Source organism: Caloenas nicobarica, chromosome 15 (genome assembly GCF_036013445.1).
Source record: "Caloenas nicobarica isolate bCalNic1 chromosome 15, bCalNic1.hap1, whole genome shotgun sequence".
NCBI lineage: Eukaryota > Metazoa > Chordata > Aves > Columbiformes > Columbidae > Caloenas > Caloenas nicobarica.
Window position 1 is genome coordinate 12,865,500 of NC_088259.1, and position 16,213 is coordinate 12,881,712.

Here is a 16,213-nt window from a genome sequence, read left to right on the forward strand (position 1 = left end):
CTTCAAAGAGGCTCCGAAAGACCTGGAGCTGGGCAGGTCACAGTAAAATTATCTCCCTGGTCTCTTTTCAAACAGAGCTATTAATAATTGTTGATTTACCTTTAAGTCTAACTAAGCAAACAAAAAATAAATAACCTTACAAATTTTATTTCATCAAATGTTCTTTTAAGAGACAAAGTAGCAGACAACGAACTGCAGTTGTCCATCGTTACATGAAATGAGAAACCTGCATTTCCTCAACCATTAGACCTAATTTCAGCTTCCCCAGAAGCAGCAGAGAGAGTATAAACTAATAAAGAACAGTTTTAACCATTAATGTTCCAAACTTAAGTCCTGCGACCCTTGAACATACACAACAAAAATACCAGGAACGCTCCCAATTATCACAAACATCTTGCTGTAAAAAAATTCTGAGCTGTACTATATTGCTATACGTGATAGATAACTGCAAACGTGCAGCAGTCTCTCCTGACAATACTAATTATCGCAGTGGTATAAACAGCAGAAGAGAATGAATCATTCAGTGCTATGTGCAGTAAGGCACACAAGCAGAACCCTGGTGAGTGCTCCCAGGCTGCCGCCCATCTCTGCGTTCACATAAATAAACTGCACTAAAAACAAAAGCTACAGACACAAACTTGTTTCACACCAATGTACTTCCCAACTTATTAAAACCTGCTGTAGTATCTGAAGCTGCATTAAGGTGTCAGCCTGTAGTAAGAGCATTTGAAGGCATCTGCCAGGTTTTCACCACAGATAATATTGTCTAACGGAACGCCAGTTTTTCCTGCCTCTCTGAATAGCTGATGAACAGGAATTCACTATGGAGCATCCACTCCTTTTCCAAGGTGAGGAAAAGCAAGCAGCAGCACCATCCAAACCACCGTCCTTAATGCTCAATTCTAACATTTGCGTATCGCCGTCAATATGGAGCAGAACAGAAACGATACTCACTACTGCGCACAGTCAATCAGCTGGTACTCGTTAGATCTCTCATAGCAGGCCTTCACACCTTCGTCTTGCCAAAGAGTTTTTGTATGTTCATAAAACTCCTGAAAGAGTAAAAATAGTATTAGCAAAATGGGTTATTTATGAAGAGAACTGGTAAATGGTCACATATCGTTACCACCACAATGAAGGGTAAAAATAGCAGAATATTTAACAAAAAACTTCAAATATTTTTTAGAATCTGACTACAAGCTCCGTTGGTTTTTCTTTTTGTTATCTTCATTTTAGGATTTTGTAACGCTTGAAGAAATGCTTCTCAATCATTTTGATCAAGTCCAACTATACACTGAAAGCAGGAAGGAAGGGTTAACTTTTCATTAATGATAATTCTGTTGGCATAACCCATACCATTTGGTAACATCTGTTCTTTAACTCACAATTCCACTCTATATTGGCTGCCAAGATTTTTTGGCTGTCAAGAATTTTTTTTTTTATTCTTCAATGAAACACTACTTCTCGGTAATTTTCACATAAAGGTACCAAATGCTGAGTAGCTTTTACTTGACTTTCCACGTTAGCGAGGACCTTGGGGACTATATCGACATCAGTACCTTTCTTAACTCTGCATCACTTAAAGTACTTGCAGAATTTATTCTTTTGTTGTGTAAAAGGATAACGAGCTACAGAAGAAACACAGTGATACAAAGCTAGATGATGTTTTGATTGTGTCAACCTTCAAAGTTATAAGGCAAGATCTGAAAGCAGCCAGCCAACAATGCAATGCTCCGCTTTTGTCGAACCTGTAACACACGTATAAAACTCAACCTGAGGCCCATTCTTTTTTGCATGTAAATGATGCTCCTTGGCTCCACCAGGGCCTGTGCAATATGTAACTGCATTTCTGGCTGCCACTTGAAGACCTGTGAACAGATTTGGAAAGAGCAGCAGCCCAGTGACATCAATACCCCCACCACTGTGGGCAGCGCTGCTGTCAGCGACCACGGACTGTTCTTGGTTCTCTCTCAGAGCTTTCCAAGTGTTTTGGGCTAAATACTTCTATTCTGACTTTAAGCGGCTCAGGTAACTTATTGCAAATCAGCTATTTTTGCATCCAGGACAGGACATGACCTTTAAAATAGTGGCTCTATAAATTCTATTTCTCCGCCCACCTCTTTACAGTAGAAATATTTTAAAGAAAAATAATATCTTTAATTTCGCTTTGGAATTGCTCTCTCTCTTGGGATATCAGTCTCTCACATTCTTTCATTTTCAATGTAGTACCAAGAAAGGGGTCACATCCAAATGTGATTTTCCAAGGGAAAATAGGTTTCTTAAAAATTCACTTTCCTACCAGAAACTAACACCTGAACAGTAACAGAATAGTAGATGCTTTAAATGGCATCTTAAAGATGCATAATGGTATCTTAAAGCAAATTTAGTAATATGGATTTTCAAACCATCCTCTTTTTGGAAGGCATAATATGCAGATATGATTGTGTGATCATATAATTGTGAATACCAACGATGGAGGCAGCCTATCAAATGTAAATTTGATCTTGCTTCTATTGCTATTGAATATTCACTAGCTGCACAGACACACAAATGATAGTAAAGGCACACTGCACATCTAAAAAACTCTTTATGGTAAAATTTTGTTCTAATCTCTTTAAAAGAGATTATAAAATTTATATGTAGTATTAGATGCATCTTTTCAGTGCGTTCCCTGATTTTATGAAGAGTTCATGAACAAAAAGAGCAGTTAAATTTCTTTTTAAGTAGATAAGATTTTACTTGATTTTTAGTATTTGTAGACTGTATGACCATTTGCTGTTAAAAGAAGTAAAAGATGAATCAAAATCTTAATTCCAGTTGTCAGTTTTCTCTCTCCCACTGCTGGAATTATGTTCATCGCATGTTTTCATTTTGAAGGGTTTTAATTTTTTGGCAGCTGCGGTACTGTCAATTACTTTCAATATTCAACTGTGTCACAGCATAGTGAGGAAAATATCTTTCCAAAGCAAAAAGGAGTAGGAAGAGAAAGTAAAGGAGAGAGGGGGGATTACCTGGAATCACACTGTATTTGAACCAAACCCGTTTTGGAGTGGCTTTATATATTTATTTTTAAAAGTAACAGTAGTCTTAATACAGAACATCTTATGACTCACTCAACTTACTACTACAAAGCTGGGAAATTGAAAAATTGAATCGTCAATTGTACCAGATTTTTTTTCTGAAACAGCAGCTGTTTCAAATGGACACACACTATCTAAATTTCCCATCAAATCAAGATAACTCACACCAGGCTTCAGATAGTTAATTGAAGTATTCGGCAGAGATATGGTTCTAAAATAGACATCTGTTTCAAACTCGGGTCAGCATCTGCCAAGCCAGCTATCTCCAAATAAACCCAAAATACTCGCTTCATCCTGCATTAAAGTCAACGAATAACTATGCAAAGATAAGTTTACAGAAAATGCAATAAAACAGATTCTTCATCACCTACAAACGTACAACTGAAGTCAAAAGAGTTGGTGTCTTAATGAAAAAGAGTCACTCCACAGTAAAACCACCACAAAAAATAAGACACCAAAGTCCTTCCTCACTACTGTTTCTCACTACGACCATGACATTGTTAGATAAGCGATATAAAGCAATTATTCCAAACAGTTTATTAACTCCTTCATACCTTGTGGCAAAACATTTGGAGCAGTTTTCTGCAATCAGACTCTTAAATGGGATGAAAGTCAATCCAGTTCCTGGCCCTAACACAAACACATTGATAATAAATAGCCTAGGATGTAGTTTAACAGAACTGTTCCGTATTGTTCGGAAGAGTCCTCCCTGTGTTTTAAGGGAAGTTCTTGACTTCCAAGAAAATATGTGGATTATAATAAAGAGATAATGATCAATGTTTGTACCTTGTTAGGCCAAATTAGCAATAAAATGCTTATAATACTCCCTTTACGTCTGCCCTGCTAATCTGAACTATAACCAGTAATACTCATGCAATCCTTTCAATACGGTTATTAGCCATCCATGTGGAATGGAAAAAGAATTTCAGTTCACATTCTTTGAACTTTCTATTGACATGTCAAAATCAGGACCTACAACAAGTAATCAGTAATGGATTATTATGCTAACACACAGTGGGCTTTTGGGGCTGTTTTTTGGTGTGTTTCTTTGGTCTTTTTTGTTGTTGTTGTTTAGGATTTTTTTTTTTTTTAACTGAACTACGTTACTTGTGATAGCCAAACATGAAGGTCTTTTATTAATAAACAACCTTTTGTCTTCAGGCTACCTCAAATATATCTTCACACGCTTTGGGACTAATGCTGCCCCAGCTTACACATCTGTAAACTAGGAAGGTGTTCACCAAAGAAAAGTTGGAGCCAGGCTTACCGAGTTCCACTCTTGCCTTATTGGAAGCTTACTCACACTAGTAACTGATTTTGAAATTAAGACATAGTAGCCAGTTGGAAAAAAACAGATTCTCCCTTCCAATACACCTACACTAACCACAATTCTGAAATAATATTTAAGAGAAAGAATAACATCAGAAATCCTCAGCATCCCATTTGAGTCATGGAATGTAGCCTGGGGCTGCTCTCAGGGAAGGCAAGTAAAACCACAAGATTTGTTATGTATTTAGGCAAAACAGGGTCTTCAGAGGCCACTAGAAAAATCAAGTCAGCAACAGGTTTTGTTTTGTTGGGTTTTTTTAGTTAAATAGGTCTAATTTGTATGAGATGTCTAAAAATAATGAGTTAGGAAACAAATTAACTAAAAGTAGCAGGCAAATTTCCTGAAAATAAATAACCAGAAAACTAGTCCTTACATGTCTGGCTCTTGTTTCCGTAACACTGAATCATTTGCTGGCACATTTAATATAACAGACTCTACGGCAGCATCAACACAGGTTTCTCTTGCACTATAAAATGGAACTCCTAATAAAACAGCTAAAATAAGCAAATAACATGAAATAACAATTTGCTTTGAGATGACATTCCGCAATAAACAGGATTTGAATGTTAGGTTCCAAACAATCCATCATATTTATGAAGTATGATCACATTATCCATTCTTGCCTGATGCATACTTAAAAATGAAAAAAATATTCAAGTTATGTCATTTTCCATTTAAAAAACCTGCTGCAGTTACACAATACACACCCAAGGTCCTGTTTAGCCTATAGCTGATGCAACAACCATCGACATAAGTGGTGACCACACGGCGTCCCCGAGGAAGCCGAGAAGTGAATTCTTCCTAAGAATTAGGTCATGATCATAGCATTTATTTACCGCCAGACCAGACTCTACACTTCTCAAAGTGTTAACGAAACCCTGAAGAGGGAGAAATCCTTGTGTAGAATACTTGGGGAAAACAATGCCAACCTAACACCAAGCTGAACAGAACAGACAGGGCCTGACTCCCAATGTGTTCGGGCTGGGCAGGGGTAGAGTTTGAATTCTGGGCACAATCCCGAATAACAGGCTACGCTTCCGTCAACGTGTAAAAAACTCTGAGGAAATCCACTCTCTGGGCAAACCTGCTCTGGTCTTACTCAGATAACTGAAGTTCCAAGGACCGTGACTTGCTGATGGTGAGGAAGCCTCATGTGTCATCATACCATAACAATGCGAGACTTAGAAACTACTATTTATGTGAAAAAAAAAAAATGTACTTCAGTATTAACATTTTATTTATCACATGACGCTTTCTCCACCTGCTGAAAGTTTCTCAATACAATGTGTCAACAGGCAAAATTTGTAAATCGCTTGTATTCAGTTTCAGAAATCTATGCAGACTTCTAGAGAAAAAACCCATCAGCAGAAATCGTCAAGTAAAAGGGATGCTTGGAAAACAGCACTTTGTTCCAGAAAGAACTTACTGACCCAATTCTGGATTAGAAAAGGCGTGATGCACAGTCTAATCAGGTTTAAAATCTACTTGTATCAGAAAATTTCAACAAATTGAAGAAATGGTGGATGGTAAACAGTAGTTTTATTAAAAGTCGAACCAGACAAAGTGTTAAAGAACTTGGAGGGTGAGCGTTTTGGTTGTTAAAAAATATAATCCTCAAGAGACAAACTCCAGGCCTGGGAAAAAATAAGGAACCAAGATCAGCTTTTGAGAGGCATTCTGAAAGAATAAAGTATTAGTAGAAAATGAAAGAGAAAAACTGGACATGCTACCTACAAGGTTTTGTTCCCTCCAGATATATAAATACTCAGAAGACTTTAAAAAAATGTTTATGAAGAAATGTTTCATAGGCATTAGGATGTTGGCAGGGAAAAATACCGGCACAGTTCTTGCCACTGTGACACCATGTTTACAGGAACCTCAGCATGAACATATAACATTACCTTTTCTTTGTAAAATATAATATAGGTGCATCTATCATTAGAACAGTGTATTTACTAATTCTAGCAAAAGTCAATGCTGTTGAAAAAAAAAAAACCAAAACCAAACAACTTACCTACAAAAAGGTGTGTACAACCATTACACAACGCTGTGGTTAAAACTGGGATTCAATTCCTGGGCAAAGGTCACTGTCCCATTTCATACTAAGAGTTTTAAATAGGTCATCCACTTCCAAACCCAGCGATTAAAGGTCAAACCAAAGCAGCTTCTAACTGTACAACTGCATCTTGGAGGACATTTGCTTCCTGAGGTGCCCAGCTTTTAAAAATAACATTAACCGTGGGTTTCAAACCCCTTTACAAACCTACTCTGCAAGTTGGGGGCACCTGAACTTTCCTGTCGTGACAGGCAGTTCTGGATTCCACTAACGAACTGTATTGGAACAGGACACGGTCACAGGGCGGCAGGGCAGCACGGTGCCTTCCAAGAGAAACGACACAAGCTGATTTTCTCCTTCCAGGAGAGGTAAATCCACGACAAATTTATTTATTTTTCATTGCTCATATCCGAAGTCAAGTGATTCATATTGACTGTAAGGCCACTCAGTGAAGGAAACCCATGGCATCTTGTCATTCTCTCTGCGCTTGGGCAGGGATACCAGAATGTGTTAAATTTGTCAAATCAGACAGTTTAATAAGCTACTTACTCGAATAGGGAAACATCTGCATTCCTAATGGTGTGAACAAGCGTTAATTATTGCCTGCTATTTTAGGGAAAACATGCCGATGACATCACAAAGGAAACACATACCTACAAATAGTTGAAGATATTCTCCAGTTACTGGCATGTGTCCAGAGCCGAATACAAAACTCTTTGGGAGAGCCCAGAGTACTCGGCACTTCCCATAACGAGTCAGACATATTTTCAGCAAGGTTCAGTCTCGTTATCAACCGTTTTTCATGCTTAGAAAAGAAGAATGATGCCGAAAGATTTGGGCTTTCCACCTAGGGTGTCTTCACATTTCCAGTAGCACAAATTAAACTGGATGTGGCTCCAAGGAATGGACAATGGGAAGGGAATTTTATTTAAGAAACTCCTGTGAAGTTTGAACTTTCATTTTCCCCTTTGTTAAGAGTTTCAAAATGCCACAGTATTTGAGAAGTGTGCCAACACACAATTCCATATCCATAATCCATGTGTAAAACGAGCAAAGAGCATTCCACAGAACCAAAATGTAAAATAGATCATAATATTTTCCACTTTTTTTCTTTTTAGCTATTTCCATGCTTAACCAAGCCCATCCTTTACTCGTTAGACATGATGTAAATTAAATTAAAATACCCAAGTCATTATTTTTTTTAGAAGCATGTTTACCATCACATTTCCAAGTCTTATTATGTTACAGAATTTTTATGCCCAAAGGCACTTCTTTGTTGTACGCCCAAAAAGCACATCCAGAGGGCAACGAGCACACTGACATGGTGCTCAGTCTCCACGTAGCCTCGCACAGAAACTCTTCTCAAGCCACTGCAATACCAGGCAGGCTCACAGAGAAAATTTTATTCCATCTATGCGTACACCAATATTTTGTGAGTCTCTTACTGTGATTAAAACCAGAAAACGCTTAAGAATGTCTATATTAAATTTATGCCTATTTCCTGTTTAATTCAGTTGACAGCTCTTCTATTTCAACAAAAATGGAATTAATCTGTTCTTGTTCTTTAAGACTGCTCTGAGGAAAACGAAGACGTATCAAGAGAAATTAAGGCACTATTTCTTCAAATGAACCTATAAATATGCTATGGTGGAAATGTACTGGGTAAAAATGCAAGTGCAAAATAAAGCATTAGCATTTACTTCAAAATGCTAATCAAATAAATTAATAACAGAGCAAAATATAGGGTGTTTTTCTGTACTATAAAAACAACTGCACCACAGAAAATATAGATGTGCAGATAATGTCATTGTGTAAAGTCCTGGATTGTTTATTCTCCAATTTAAGGAAATACTTTATGGGCTTTAATAGAGCTATGTGAACACCTCAGTGGAAGCATAGTAGAATTCAAAGGGCGCATTCCTTTAATTTTCTAGCCAAAAATATCTTCCCTTCATGCATAGAATAAGTTTTATTTTATTGCATGTAACAAACTGAAGCATAAGAAGTAATAGCATCCCCGTTTTCGTTGCAGTTAGAAATTACTGGCAGTAAAATCTGGATTACCAGAAGGTGGGACGAGTTGTATCTGCAGACGCTGCCACATTAAAGAATCAAATCAGGTGCAGCGAGAAGTACTGCAGCAAGCAAATCAAGAGACTAATCACTATATAGAAAAGCAAGGCTAATTAGCTGCTTAGCTTTTATATTTTGTCTCGCTTCTGTTCACAGAAGTCAGAAGGGAGACTGGATTTTTTTTTTCTTCTTTTTTAAATACACATGTACTCATTATTTAGGCTATATTTAAAGTCAAGGTACTGTAATATTACTGTTCTTCTGAAAGACTGGCCTAAATACATAGGTAATTTTACTGAATACAAGCGTAACAATTTATGAAGTTCCTCCTACAGAGATGCTGCTAGTTGATGGCTTTTTCTGCTTTCTTCAGGAAAACAGATCTTTAAGCTATTTCCTACAAATTAAAACTTGGGAAGAAAAGAAACTCCAAAACAAGTTGAAAACTAGAGGACTTAATCTGTATTTGAGAAAAAGAGGGACAAATAGAGACAAATCAACAAAAATATGCAACCTTCATTACTGTACAGCAAGATAACTCAAATTTTATATTAAAGTAAATATATGAACTGCTGGCTTAAATTATCAAAATCAAACCTACTATGCACAATAGTGAAATCGGTATTTCTCAAAGCTTTATGCTCATTAGTTGGCATCCATTAAATATGTGGATTTCCTGATACATACGGTCTCTGTGTGTGTTGCTTTTGCTAAACAGATCAATACAGTATAAATGGATGTAAGCAATTTTATAACTTAATATGTTTCAAAATTATTTTTACTTCCTTTATATCATCACCAGCCAGGCAGGGCCACTTTCTTATTTGCTACACTCTCTTTTTGTCCATGAGTTTTGTTTTAGATGGAGACAAAAGTTCCATGTAAATGAAGAAAAACAGCATATTAACTGTATTTAATAAGTAATTCTAGCTGGATGCGTGAACTATAGCAAAATAAAAGGCTTATCAAAACACATTTTTAAAAAGAAGCTTTTTAATGCAGCTGGTGAATTAAATAATTGTTTCACACCACTGTTCATGAAAAACACAAATGAAGTCAAGCGGCCGTCTACCTCAGAGCCCCTATACTAAAAGATGGCTTCAAAAGAACTCCAATTAATCTGTATTCAAGAACTTATTTCTACTATTAAAGGATAGGAAAACCAGCTTGCTTGAAGTCCTGTTAAACTCTGATCAGGTAAACTCGATTGGATTACCTAGAAGCCCATTTAGAAGGAGCTGCTCTGTGTAGATAAGCTAATGGAGATTTAAAATAGAGTAAGCAAAGATTATTTCAGAGGATCTAGTATCCCATAACTCTGCTGACACTGTCTATAATACTCCCGATCCCTTTTTGTTAACAACATTAACGTTCTTGAATTAAAAATACTTCACCTATGCACATTTTCTACCAGTTTTGCTCCTCAACATGCTCAAATACATTTCCAAGATACATTCATTATGACTATTTGAGAGATTACAAGATATATAGAGCATTAAAAAAAAACAGAGAGAAAGCAACAGTGAGAACAGTGAGGTGACTTGCTCAAAATAATAAAGCAAGCCTAGACAAGAAAGAGCAAGAGCCTCAAATTTTCTCACTGCGGTCGCTGCCCAACTTCCACACAATATTATCAGACACCCAAGAAACCAGGCTCGGGCTCCCAGGTTCCCACGCCAAAACCCACCAGGGAAAACGTTTTGCTTGCTCCCCCCCCGCAATCCGTGATATTTCAGATGGCATCACGGGAAACGTCCCCCAGTAGAGCGAGAATGTTTGTCATTACGTTATACAGCCAGTGATGCTGTCAAACAAGAACAGATCTCTTCTTCTTCCACAGTGTGTTTAGACAGGAATAATAATCCATCTATCGTTATACACACCTGGGTGATTATCTGTGGGGACAGGTGATTTTGTTCTGCTGCCTCCGTAATTAAGGAACACTATTGGCAGCTATGAGATTCCAGTTCACATCTTTTCTTACTGAGACTATACTCTCCTGTTATTTTCTTGAAGATTTTGGTGTCAAAACCATTTTAAGGACTCTGACCCCGCCGCGTGTTAACGCGTTACACAATTCCTACCGCGCTCTGCCTACGGGCCGTGTCATAAACCGGCCCTCAAAACTGATCCCCGTTAAAAATAACCTCTCCAAAATAGAAGAGAGGAGTAAGGGTTACCAGCGTTATTTTTACCTGGGGTGGGTTCAATGGTCTGATTTACGCGGGACGTTTCTCTGGCGCTCGGTGGCACAGCGTGGTGCGAGGGAGGGCAGGGATGGCTGTGGCCTCCCCGGGCCCGGCCTGCTCGTGGTAAAGCTCGGCCTCAAAGACACCACTCAGAAACCATAATAAAACTATTCAGCAGCACTGGTAGTGGGACATTCAAAATAATTACAGTGGAGCAATGTAAAAAAATAAAATAAAATAAAATAAAATAAAATAAAATAAAATAAAATAAAATAAAATAAAATAAAATAAAATAAAATAAAATAAAATAAAATAAAATAAAATAAAATAAAATAAAATAAAAAAACAGGACCAAAAAAACCTGCAGACACCAACAGCCTAAAAATGATGACATCTCTTCTAAACGTGGATTTTCCTGCATCTGGGGAACCACAGGCTGGAGTGATTCCCCAGTTATTTTGCATCTCGATAGCTAATATTCTGATTCTATTACTTTCAAAAATACAATCTTTCTGAAGTTGTTATGGTATTTTCAAGAGAAATCTTCCTCAGCTGAGTCCAGATCATTTAAAAATAGGCAGTTGTAAATACTCTCCTGCTATTTTGAATATTTCATTAAAACCTGAGAATTATAAAAGAAGTGTGACCCTAAATAAATAGGCTTTATTCAACAGCTTGGTTCAGATTGGTTTATCATGGAAAAATAAACCCTCATTGAACATCTCCTTTACTTTTCTAAAAGTAAGAGCGAAAAGAAAGAGATGAGAAAAAAGCCACTATTACAGTTGGTACTAGGGCTGGAGAAAATGTCCTAACCACTGTCTGGTATGCAGAACAGGAATAAAAATATCACCTCTATAACCCAGCTAACCCAACATCACCCTATATTTGAAACAGATACACAGCTAGTCAGAATTATTGAAAAAACTTATACGGCTATTTTTTGACATTGAAAACACACACATACACTTGTGTTTTACCTGAAATGAGGTAAATGCATCAAAGGACAATAGTGATAGAAGAGCCATTTGGAAGTCTCAACTGCAAGCATCATTTGGTTTTATTTTCCATTTAAACTGATGGAATAGTTGTAAAAAAAAAAAAGCCTGAAATTTTGATTTGCGAGGTCTTTGTTCTAATACATCACGCTGTCCCTGTAAAGCATGTATTAATCTGGCTACACAGAAAATTAAATAGTTCAGTTTACTCCCACAAAGTTTAGCTAATGTGAGATAACTGAAAAACCAGTTCTAGTGCAAATTCAGGCAAGATCTCAAATATACTGCTCAAGCAAACAAACTTTTCTACTTGTTTCATTAGAGAGCTTCAATGATAGGCATAGTTAATTTCATAGTTTCTAAACCACTTACAAATGTCTTATTTTTTAAAAACATTGCCATGATACAATCTTAAAACATAGGCGCAGCAACGAGTAATTACACGTGCCCCTTCAGATCTGTACCCATACAGGGACACAGAAAGACTGACCTCCTTTCTAAGGGTTTAACCAATGCCCATTCACAATCAGCTCAATTATTAAAATTAAATGCTTCAGCTATCTCATTTGAGTTCAGTTTGAGGTTTGGAGGTTTTCTTACTTCAGCTTCCTTTTTCTTTGCTTAAAGTCATCATGCTGGCCAGTGACAAATTAATTGCATGATAAAAACTCAACTTGAATAAAGGCAATGATAATGATTCTCCTTAAATGATAATATTTCATAAAAACTGGTACTGTAGCATTTTAGAAAAAAGAGAGCTCTGCTTTCAATACCTCTCCATGGAAAGCATCATCTCTCTGTTATTCTCTGTGTTCATTCAAACTAGCAGGGCTAGACTTCTTTTCGCAGGACTTAGTTATTCAATGTCCCATCATTTTGGCAAAAGTACATTTCCCAACAATGCAAACAGAACACCACACACACTATTATCAGTGCTGTTCATATTAATAATACATTACATGGACCTGATTACACTTCTGTTAGTTCCATTCTGCTCTGCTCTAAGAAAGAAAAAAAAAAAAGTGTGCAATAAGCCTAATAATACTGATAGATTTTACCCCCAAAATAAGCGAAGTATTTTGCAAAACTAAATCAGAGCAGCTCTCCATTACCCATGGAGATATTGTGTCCTCAAGCTATTTTACAAATCCACAATGAGCTAAGGCAGAAAATACTTGACATAAAACCCATTAACTTAGCGTTGGATGGTTTTGCCTAGAATATTACTAATTAGCGTTCTCCACAGGTTTTCAACATGGTTGTGTTCCCAGCCTTTATCAATTCACTTCAGTCACAGTTTTGGGTTTCTTTTTGTAATGAACATTTTCGAAACTGTTGAAAACATACCAAAGACAGGACAAATTGGACCATCGGCTACAGGAATGAAACTCTTCCAGGTTCTTGCCAATGGTGTATACGGTATGGTGAAACAACACAGAAATACTACAAAAGGAACTACAGATTTCATCTACCAAATATTGCAATACTTTAAATCATCAGCACGGTTATGCCAACAGAATTCCTTTCAGTAAGTACAACCCCTCTCCTTTCCCATGTTACTATTTGTATTCAAGAAATCTAATTGCTTAATATCAAGTGTGCCAAATTAATAAATCTCCAACATACTAATTTTTCAGTTTTAAAGTGAATGTTTAACCTAGCATTGCACTGTACCAACATTATTTTTAACTCAAGTTGTTTTTTTAACTCAATACAATATGCTCAAAACAAATGACATGCATTTTCTGTAAGTCAAAAACTGCAAACAGATGGAGACACAGACTAAGAAAAGAATTAGAATATCAGAATACAAAAGCTGCTCATGGCATTGTAGGTATGTAGAGCCAGACCCCTATAGTACCACCACACTGTAAAGCTCTTACATTCTTCTGTACTTTCTTTTGCCTTTCCCATTACACTGAACCTTGCTGTTAGGACACTCTAGTCCCACCTCTACAACAGGAAACGATAAGCACAGATTTTGGTGTGTATTTTAACCTCCATTTAAACTACTCCCTCATGTACAGAAGAAGCTGAGGCCTCTTATGTTCTAAAGAAGATCTCCTGCTGTTGGAGGAGAAATTACACAATCCTAGTGCTAAACTCTGCGTGTCTCTGCGTTGCCTTCTGGAGAGCTTGCTAAATAATGGGCATTTAAAGGGAAGCAAAACAGCCTTGTACTTTTAAAAGAGTGTGGCCCTGAGTACTCACAGCCCTCAAAGAACATCTCCTTGGTACCTGAGTGCTCTTCCTCCCTACCTTTCTGTTCTTCCTGTGGCAGAGAAGAACAGCATCAAATACTACACTGAGGAAAGTATGCCTTTGTAACAGCTAAAATACGATTCCCCACGAAGAAAATGGCAGAGACAGAAAGCAAGTTCTACCACTCCAAACAGACAAAAATTCCCCTCCCTCCAGGAAAAGGTTTAGCTGGTAGTTTATAAAATTCTCTGCCCAGCGTACTAAAGGAGAAAGTAGGTAATCAAGATTTCCTTAGATATAAAGCACAACTAGCATAAGGCCAGCCCTTCCACTTAGAGAAAATTATTTTTTCTTCAAAGTACTTTTAATCAGGCTATAACAAAATCAAAATTATTTTTATAGAGGTACCCAAGGATTGTGTATTTTTGATACTATGCATTGAGAGTTGGCACCCAGGTACATTCTAGCTCTTAACTTGGTTTAAAATACGTAATTAAAATGTAGGTTCTGTTTTGTCAGGTACCACAAGACTACAACCTAGATTCAGACCAACTCAGAAATCAGATACACATTAGCTTACATAATCACTGAGGGCAGAGGGAGCCAACAATAATCCTTCAAAATTAGTGGCTAATGTATATCCAGTTTAAAACCTCAACCCTACAAACATTTACATATGAAATAGTTAATCATGCCAATGAAGCTACCCACTAGTCCAAGTTATGCACACAGCTAAACCTCTGTGGACTCAGGGCTTAAAAATTTAACACAATACCTTTGCTCAGAGAAGAAAAACTAGTTTTATTGGAGCAATGTTATTCCTGAAGTTGTGGGTCATTAAACACATCAAAGACTCTTCACTGAACTTGAAACTATTTATGGACCTGGTAAGTATATTTCTATTGCTTTAGACATCAAGGGCTTGCCACCACGTATCCTACCAGAGGTAATACATACTGAATATTAATTTTTATATTTAAAAAAACAGTTAATGTAACACACATACATTTGGCTTATTCACTTTCCACTACACAACTACCCCTTGCTTTCAGGGGAAATTATATTTCAAAAAAAGTAAAAATCGCTGCATTCCAATTGAATGGAAGAAAAAAAAACTCTGAGACAGAAGAGACAAGGAAAATCAAGTATTTCAGTATGAGGTAGGTCACAGGAACTTGCTACAGCATTGTTTCAGATCACAACCTGAACTATCAGAAAACAATGGACAGTAGGAGAGCTGCAGGCACCCAGCCAGTTCAAGAGCACACAGGGCGGAGTAAGGAGCCGCTGTCTTTTCTCTCGAATATTCTCCTAAAACTGTCTTCAAAGCAATATTTTTTTGGTCCCCCTAGCACAAGAAATTATCCATGAAGGGACTGAATATTCTTATGAATTTAACTAGTGTCAAAACGAGAGGTGACAAGTTAAAAATCTCAAAATCTCTAATTTAAGATTAAGATTAAAAGACTAATATTACATTTTATGTGCTAGAGAAGAATCATACGTACCCCTCTTCATCAACCTGTCTGTGCCTGCTGAACTCTGAAAACTAGTGCATTTGAAGATTGCAATGCCAGTATTTCAAACTAATTGCTAATAGCACATCTTCTGCCTTGCACACAAAGTCTGTGCTCTTGGCTGTTTGGTTTTTTTTTCTTTTGATAAAAGCTGACCAAAGCAGAGAAATTCCCAGAAGCGGCAACAGTTACAAAAGGTAACTGTCATTGGTTTCACAGACTAGCCAGTTCAATAATGTTTGCAAACCAGAGTTACGAAAACCTTGCTGTGGTGGCAAACTATCCTACATCTTACTACTATTTGCACTTGCTCTTTCCTTTTAAGTATATGGGACTGACTACTGTTGCACACAAAATTCTGGTGTAAATGGATCATAATTTTGATCCATCACCAAAATTCCTACCCTCGGCCTGCTGGAACAGTGCAGAGAGAAAGAATAAAAGCTTTCAAACACTCCTGTATTACTGAAAGTATAAGGTACTTCACGGTAATTAATAAAAATATCTTTGCAGTGTTTACAAACTATATTTTCATGGGCTTCTGCTACTAGCCTGGCTGAGACACAGTAGAAATTAATCCCAGCGAGTGGACACGACGTTATACCATCAACCAAATAATGACACTTTCTGCCCTTCTGCAGGGACTGCTGGCATTTGGAATGATTAACTAGGACTGGGAGGGACGGGGCAAGGACGAGGCGTGTGGAGCCTTCACAGAAAGCCCGGCTGGCACTGCCGGCAGGGAACTCGTCTGAATCGGCAAGAAAA

General features: G+C 37.3%; 1 protein-coding gene across 3 annotated transcripts in view; it reads right to left on the reverse strand.

The window, feature by feature from the left end:
* Positions 1 to 16,213, reverse strand: part of GNAS (GNAS complex locus) — a 152,323-nt gene that overhangs the window by 41,505 nt on the left and 94,605 nt on the right. For all 3 annotated transcript variants that reach the window (XR_010607028.1, XM_065645348.1, XM_065645349.1), the window contains exon 5: positions 955 to 1,052. Coding sequence is in view for 2 of the 3 variants with exons in the window: in XM_065645348.1 (XP_065501420.1) it covers positions 955 to 1,052 (98 nt within the window). In the remaining variant the exon portion in view is untranslated. The remainder of the gene's footprint in view (positions 1 to 954; positions 1,053 to 16,213) is intronic.